The sequence below is a fragment of the Sesamum indicum genome, linkage group LG7 (assembly GCF_000512975.1).
Source record: "Sesamum indicum cultivar Zhongzhi No. 13 linkage group LG7, S_indicum_v1.0, whole genome shotgun sequence".
Lineage (NCBI taxonomy): Eukaryota > Viridiplantae > Streptophyta > Magnoliopsida > Lamiales > Pedaliaceae > Sesamum > Sesamum indicum.
Genome location: NC_026151.1, coordinates 6,850,738 through 6,859,302, shown reverse-complemented (window position 1 = coordinate 6,859,302; position 8,565 = coordinate 6,850,738). Strand labels below are relative to the sequence as shown.

General features: G+C 35.3%; 1 protein-coding gene across 1 annotated transcript in view; it reads left to right on the top strand.

Moving 5' to 3' along the window:
* The window catches only part of LOC105166456 (TBC1 domain family member 15), a gene marked incomplete in the record, with an annotated part of 17,419 nt that continues 10,912 nt past the window's right edge, over positions 2,059–8,565 (top strand). The window contains 8 exon segments of the mRNA XM_011085818.2: positions 2,059–2,316; positions 2,520–2,693; positions 3,308–3,359; positions 3,456–3,563; positions 4,356–4,440; positions 5,856–5,910; positions 6,070–6,459; positions 8,531–8,565. Of these exon segments, the coding sequence (XP_011084120.1) occupies positions 2,254–2,316; positions 2,520–2,693; positions 3,308–3,359; positions 3,456–3,563; positions 4,356–4,440; positions 5,856–5,910; positions 6,070–6,459; positions 8,531–8,565 (962 nt within the window).

Below are 8,565 nucleotides of genomic sequence, written 5' to 3'. Positions count from 1 at the left end.
ACTGTGGTGGACTACTCGAGGTGTTTGATTTGTATATATGATGTTGTGGGTTGATTATGTTGTTATGACGTTGGGGTTACGTATTCATATGGATTAAATTATTATGTGCATTTATATTTATAAACACAGGGATTGCTATAAGTATGATGTTTAGGGTAGATATAGCCCTTGTAGCGAAGGGGGTGCTACAAAGTTAAAGTTATTTTAATATAATATTAACTTGTTTATTTTTTAGTACAAAATGAAGAGAAATGACAAATTAGTAAACTTTTAAAAAATATAATTTTTTTCTCAATTATACCAAACAACTTAAAAAAAAAAAACTATTATTCTGTCCGTTCTCCCTTCCTCTTTCATTTCCCTCCTCCTCCGAGTTTCTCTTTTCTCTCAAACCCTTAAACAATGACTTACTAGCTTAGGCCTGCCTAGTTAAGATGCAGTACCTTGAGTAAGTCATGGTCCCTCCATATGAGGGCGAGGTGTGCAACTCAATTCCCCTACCTCGCCTCCCAACTCAACCACGGGGCTCGAGCTCATGCTCGTCTCCTTTGTTGTAATTACTTCCTTCTGAAACAAAACTCTTGCTATATTTATTTTCCTCTTTTCAATTCACTCAATGGGGATATTGAATATTTATCCACCCATACTGCCTTGTTCTCGCTAGACTTAGGGCCACGATCATTCATGCACGATGCTAATTAGAATTTTGACGAAGGAAAAAATCTAAGAGTAGGGGAAAATAAAAAATGATCATGTGTTGAACATACCTCTACTAGTCATGGTGGAATGACTTACCATTTCTATGAAAACAATTGAAGGAATGCTAACTGGCTAAAAGTATACCGTTTCGATGAAGGTTATGAGCATAAAAACTCAATTAAACTCCCAATTTTTCCATGAAGTATTTCGCAATTAAACAATAGACTAGGCAAAGGGGAATTTCTGCTCGAAAACAAAGTAAAGGATGTCCACATGTTAAAGTCAACACCTCAAATTACCAATTCATTCATCTTTGACGAATACCAACCACTCAAGAAAGGTAAATTATGGGCAACAGGGAGAGTACTTGTGCCCTATCTTTAATGCACCTTGTGAAACCTGTATAGTGGAGAAGACAAGAGAGGGGATATTGCCGGGGAATGGCGTTATTTTGCTTAGCCCATTCTTATCAATAGTTAGTTGTCACTTTTACCTTAACTCCACTTATTTGATCATTCACATATAAATTTAATAAATTCCTTCTTGTTCATCTTTATAATACAAATGATCTTTCAAAAAGTAATGAATCGAAAGACTAAATTTTGCACTAATAGAAAGTGGTAGCTATAAATGGAAAATGCTATTAAAACAAGAAAGTATAATACTGCACAAGTATAAGGAACCCAAATTCTTTGGGCCTTGAAGTTTTCGATTAATATTGTTTAGGTAATTTAACTACTACTACTACTAATAATAATAATAATAAAAAGTATTGATGCAAGTCGCATAATTTAAGTCGGATCATTGAATTTGGTACCCTGAAATCGGGCAGCTGAATCCCTTTTCGAGTTTCCTACAAGTGGATTATGAGAACAAAACATACATTAAACTTGTTGGGTAGCCCTCAACTAAGAGCCTCTAATGCTTAAGTTTGAAAAGTGAGGTTGAAAGCGATCAGTGGAGAGCTAACGAGATCAAGAAATGTGATAAATGCACTTGCGTAATATTCATAAATGCATGTATTTATAGTGTACGGTACCGCATAATAAGATGTCACGTGACATCATCTGGGCGTCCGGGTGGCAAGTGATCCCACGGCTATCAAAACGGGCGGGTCCATTGGACTGGATTAGGCAGGTCGGGTCGGGCGACCGACCCGTGCCTTCATGCGCGGATCTTATACTTTATTGCAAATTCCTTTAAATAACAGGGATAGTTTAATTTTTTGAAAATTACCCTCATCAAATATAGATTGTGGGATTAATTTGACTTGCACTAATACATTATTTAATAAAATAACAAAGACAACAACCTCCATAATATAATAAGGAGAACGACTCGTCCAACACAAAACCCCTCACATCATCACCAGACAGAATTTTCTTCTCTCATTTTCTATTTTCTTTTCTTTTTCTGGATTGTTTTAATTTGGGGGGTTAAATAGAATAGAATGAAATAAATCCCTTTTTCCTTCAGCTTCGTCTCTAAGGAAACAATAGACAACCACTATCTGTGTCTCTCTCTAACGCACACAAGCGCACGCAGGCCGTACCGATGCACGAACCCGAGCTCCATGATCTATCGGATGATGCTGATTATGCAGCGTCGATTCAGCAGGTAATATATTTCAGGATCACATGTTGCTCACTTGATCTTTGCTTAATTCAAGCGTTCTTGCCTAAATAGTCGGTCATTTGACCATTAATGCAGGAGTTGGATTGAAATATTGTTTTACAGTATGTGGATTTATGTAATTTATGTTGGAATCGCACTAGCCTTTATTCCCTTATATTCAGTTCAAATGTGTGGGTTATTGTTAGGGCTCCGCAAGTATGACTCGGAGTGACAGCCGTAGGCTGAGCTCAACGAGCGAGCCGGAGGGAGCGGAGGTCGTGTACTCCAAGGAAAACGTGGCAATTCATCCAACTCAGTATGCATCTGAGAGAATTAGCGGTCGATTGAAGTTGATTAAGCAAGGGAATTCTCTCTTCATGGTACTGTTTTATATCTTTATTTATGTGGAGAAAACAAGAAAATGTTCCGGTTCTTGATCTTAAGTTCTTGAACCTCTGGTGTCACCATTGTATGATAAACTTGCTTTGTTGGTTTAGAAATATAGACATCTTGTTTCCACATTCTTATGGAAGAGTTGCTGGCTTAATGTAGTATAAATGTCATAAGTTCACTGTCTTTACTGCTTAATTTCGGTGTGAGATTGAAAGCAAAAGAGTGCTGAAAGAAGTTTGATGGACACCATCAGCCAGTGATGGAAAATTCATTTTCTAGCGTTTGGTTAATTTTATTTAAAAGATTGGCTAAGTTCCGATATTCATAAAATGTTTTTGATGAAGTGTTGGAATAAATAAGAGTTATGGATCTTATAAGATGTTGTTACTTATGTGGTAAAAGGTAGCTATAGGAGATCCTACAACAGTGTAATACGGGAAGCTACTAGAAAAAGACAGAGTTACATGGGAAGCTACTATAAGACAAAGTGAAAATAACTAGTATATTCTAATCGAGTTACAGACAAAGTGAAACAGGCTTTTATTGATAACTCCTGTATTCTAAATTATGACTTTAAGTTGCATGTATTTCTTCAATGTAGACATGGATTCCTTACAAAGGGCAAAGCTCGAATGCGAGGTTATCTGAAAAAGGTTAGGTTGCAATTATTATGATTTTCTCTTATTTGATGAAAAATTAATTTCCTAAATGCGTAAATTGATTGCCTATTTTTCCACTATTTGGTGCAGATAAGAATCTTTATACGATTAGGGCTGTGCCATTTTCAGATATTCGGTCAATACGTAGACACACCCCAACACTCGGTTGGCAATATATAATTGTAGTTATGTCTTCAGGTGAGCTAGTGATTTATCTAATTCTTAATTTTAATAACCTCCTGGAACTAAATATCATTGACTTATCTATTCCATGTTGATTGTTAACCATATACACCTCATTCACTTGAAGGTAAGTTGTTGGTTTCTGTGGACACTGAATACTTCTAACTGAAAAAGTAGGTGAGATTTTACGACTTGTAATTAAAGAGGAAGAATTATAAGTATCATCAGGTGTTATAACAGACGTTGTAAGGAGCAGATTCTTTCTATTTTATATTCCAATTCTGTTGTTATAAATGGTCCTAATTCGGATCTCACTCAGTTCTGAAGCAATAGAATTTGGTCTATGGAAACTTGAGCAGCTTCGAATGGGCCTTAAAAATCTACTGTAAAGCAGATCAAATGAATTTTGTAGGTCACTGCACATGGCCTAACAATAGCGATTATCTTCTTGGCTACATTGAAACTGAGACGCATATAGTATAGAAACAAAAAAATACTAATTGTTAAACAGATCTACTGAATAAAAGGATTGATTGTTGCAAGTGATTGGGAACAGTCTGAATTTCTAAATGATATCCTAAAGCAGCTAACCTATATTTCCGTATAATTCAATGTAGACTCTGGCATGGAGAGTTCCACGCCATATTTCATGAGTGAATCAATAAATTTTGAACTAGAAGTTATATTGTCAATGAGCTAAAAGTGTCTGGTGCAGGTGTCTCTCATGGTTCTCTGTGCATTTAATTTCTTTTCCCATGTCGGTGAAATATTTCACCAACTTTTATTCACACCCTGTACCATTTCCAGGACTAGCTTTTCCTCCACTTTATTTCTACAATGGAGGAGTCCGAGAATTTCTTGCTACCGTTAAGCAGCACGTTCTTCTTGTCAGGTATGTATTTGCCAAGTGCAAGTCTTCCTTACTTGTATAACTTCTGTTACATAATAAACTGGAAGAATTGCTTCTTTTTCTATAATAAAGCAATAAAGCTGCTATCAGCTGACCTACATGCCAAAGACACACAGTGTTACCGATACTCCCTTGAAATGGGGGTGATGAGAATTGGTTCAGGTTTTATTGCTACAAATCTTTTTGTCAGTGTTGAGTAGCCTTTCCAAAATATATAAATTCGACTTAATGGGGCCCTAAACCACAGGGCTGTTTGTTTATTAATCTGTTCTCTTTTGTACATTCTTCATCTTTGAAAGAGCTATCTGGCACCCTACATTGATACATAATGAAAGAATGAACGACCTTTATGTTATTGAACAATTTTAAGTGTTGGATTGAAATTAAATATGTTAGTTATTGTGCTCCCTCTTGTTTAAGAAATAATTTCAAGAGTCTTGGTTTGCATTTTTAAGGATGTGCCGACTGTGCACATCATGTGAACAACAGCTGCTTCTTCTAGCAAGTGTTTCAACGAAATTAACTTTTTCTATGCTCCTTTCATTTCTTGCAATTGCATGTCTTGTAATGCCCACGTTGCTGCATGCCTTCATTCTTGCATTGAGCTATTACAGGAAGTTTTTCCTTGTAGTCCCAGATGATTTTGGTTAACTGGACATTCAGAATAACAAAGTTGATAGTGTTGAATACTGATCTATGTAATGCGCTCTAGATAATTATTATTGAAGCAAAAATGAAATATGCACTATCTTAACACATTTTGTATATAAATTTGTAGTTTAACAGCATGATGATCTAAGATCTTCAATTCTTAGCTGATGGTGTCAATGATATTTTGTTATATGAAATATGTTAAGTTACGAATTTCTTTGCAAGATGAAGAAAAATAATATGAAATACAGATAGTTGTATCAAGTATATTTATTAGTGAAGTAGTTTATTATCTGAAATGGAAGAAAGCATGAATTAGGAAGTATTATGTAAAAAATGTAATTTGTTTTTTTGGTACTCGCCTGAGAAATCAGCACAATTAACCTGCATATTTTTCTTCTATGTACTGTTTCCAAAATTCCATGTGATTTAGAAATGATGCCCACAAATTGTGTTGTTGAATCATATGATTAAGTTTAATATTAATTTCTTTGGGGTCACTTAGGAACAAATGAGGAGGGAACTAGTGTTGAACATAAAACTATCTTCTTTTGGGATTTTGGTGTTTAAAGGACTCCATGGTATCTTGCATGGACAATTAGAGTTTAATGCTATTTCCACCTTGAAATTGTATATACAAAAAGTGGACAAGCTTTTCTTAAGAGAAGTAATTTTCTTGCAAATTTCAGACTTTATTTCAGTTGATATAATTTTCTTTATAGTTTTTACTGATTTTCATATTTCAGGTCAGTGGAAGATGCCAATGTATTTCTTGTGAATGATTTTGAAAATCCTCTCCAGGTGCGTAGAAGATCTAGTCGCTTGGCATATAATGAAAATTAATAATTCAGTGTGACTTAAGTTGGATTATGAAACTGTTTCTTTTGACTTTCTGCCCGTTAACGATTGCTATGAACAGGTAATCTACCTTCAGTAACTCTTATTCTTTACTTGGTACAGCGGACCCTTTCTTCGTTGGAGCTACCTATGGCTGTTTCTGTTGCAAATGTTCCTTCTACTGCAGCTGTTGGATCTCCCTCTATTGCTGGTCAAGAGAGGGGTGAATCAGATAAAAGCTCCAGTAATTTTCAGCAAAATGGCAGGCAGGGGCAGAAACACCATGATCCTGCTCGTGATATTTCAATTCAAGTATTGGAGAAATTCTCACTTGTTACCAGATTTGCTCGTGAAACAACTTCCCAACTCTTTAGGGATGGCTTTATTGATGGGTTTACCCCTAATGAAGGGAGGAAACATGGTCAGTTTTCACCTGCGTATCAGCACATTACACCATCAAATGATCCTCCAAAAGTTCCCGATGAGGTTTCTGTAGCCCCTGATCCAGTAGAGGTAATACTTTCCTCTCTCACTTTCCTTTTCCTAGATCTTTGTCTACAGTATTGTTTGCCTGTAATCACTTGAAAAATAAATGAGGATTACTTTTAGAAATTCCTCGTATTTGGTTTGTTGTGATTGTAAACGGTTCCTGAAATTGGCATGGGGGTTAAAAGTAATACATAATTTTATGTATGGGTGGGAACTTAGTGGGCAAAACCACCTTTTTGAAATATCATAGGCCGTGGCAAGTCTTGCAATCGGTTCTGAGAGGGATAATTTTCCTGAGATACTGCCTGTCAGGTAGGATGTGAAGATCTCATTTCAAGTTTGTCCTCAACAGATTTATGTGTTGGTTTAGAACTTCCATTACAGGAGTCTCTTATTTAGGACATTGCCCGTTTTCTCACAGAAAACTTTACCTAGGAAACTATTTGTTGGTGAAGAAGCAGCCACCAATGTTGAAATTTTTGAGCTTATCAATTGTAAGGAGGTATAATAAAAGGCGATTTGGATTTTTTTGAGAGTCTCAGCTCTTCTTTGTCTTGTTGATGCCGCCATGTTCTAATCAGAAAATAGTCCACTTTATTTAGTAGAATTGTGTTACAATATGAGCTGGGAATTTTTAGTCAATCTACTTTGTCTTTATGTACCAGAATGGACTTCCTGATCTGATTTCTTTGTCTTTGATTCTCCTTACTGACAATTGCTGCATGTTGATTGATGCGATGGACATTTGATATGTGTCAATGCTGCATTCTACTGTTAAATGCTAAAGCACGTAGCTTAAATATAGGAATCCATCCTCAGTAATGTATTGTGCTGTTAGATAGTGTAATATTGGGAACTTCTGAACCTGGTACATTTTCTCCATGGTCCTGTTGTACATGAATATACAGGGCATAAATTTTTTGCATGCTATTTTATGTTTGCATGCCGTCTAATTTACTAGTTGCAGAATTAGGTGGCAGGAACAAGTAAATTCTACAGAATTAGTTTTCAAGTGCAAGTAATATTCAGAATTAGTTACCCAGCTCAAGCATAAATGATCGTTATACAAATATAAACTCTTCGATTTTAAATTTAACAATTTTGAATGTCCTTTACACCAATGGTTTTCTTTGGCCGTTTCCTTGCAACCTTCAAACCAGTTCAAAAAGTATGGTATGATGGGCAGTTAAAATAACATTCTAATTTGTATATTCTTGAGCTACTTGTATTCTCTTTGCAACACGACACCAAATATCAGTCATCTAATTTTGTCTGCTTGTACACTTAGAATATAAAATTCAATTTTGGGATAAGGCGATTGAATGGTGTAACTACAATTATCCTCCTCCTATGACATATAAACAATTTCTTCATTATTGTTCCTTGTTTTGTAATCCTTGTATAGTACGTCAGAAGTAATCCTATATATCATGGCCTATTGAATTTATTGTTGCTTTCCCTTAAAGATTTGAAAGCATTGGATCAACAAAAAGAGGTGAAGATTACCATTGTGTTTTTTGGCATAAAGCGACAACTTTATGGTAGAATGAGAAAGAATATTAATATTATGAGTGCAAACAAGATTTGGCAACATTATTTTATTTATTGGTCTTGAAGGTATTCCTATACTGAGTACAAAGTTAGTTGTCTCTTTAAAGTTAAAGATAGTTAAGCATAATGGAAGGATAGTGGTAATTTAATAGATATCATGGATCAAGACAGGAAAGGTGTATCTTTTAAACTAGTAGAGATAATAAGCTAGACGTCCGTTTTGGTACCAGGGGAGTATGTCTTTACCAAATATGTTTTAATTGTGAAATCCTCAAAAGAATTTGGGATATTTGCATATCTTTCTGCAGTAGCATCAAGCTGTTCTTATTTTATCACGATATCTGTAACAAGAGCAAAATAACGATTAATTGTGAAATCAACAAAAAGCATTTTAGAAATCTATATCTTACCTCAGATGCGACTCTTACCTTTACATACATTCTTGCATGTTTATTACTTTTTTGCTTTCTCTTGTTTGATGCATTTGGTTTGCTCTTAGGTTACATGTGTTAAAATTTAATTACATTTCTTGTTCCCTTGGCAGTTTGATAAATTATCACTAGTATGGGGAAAACCACG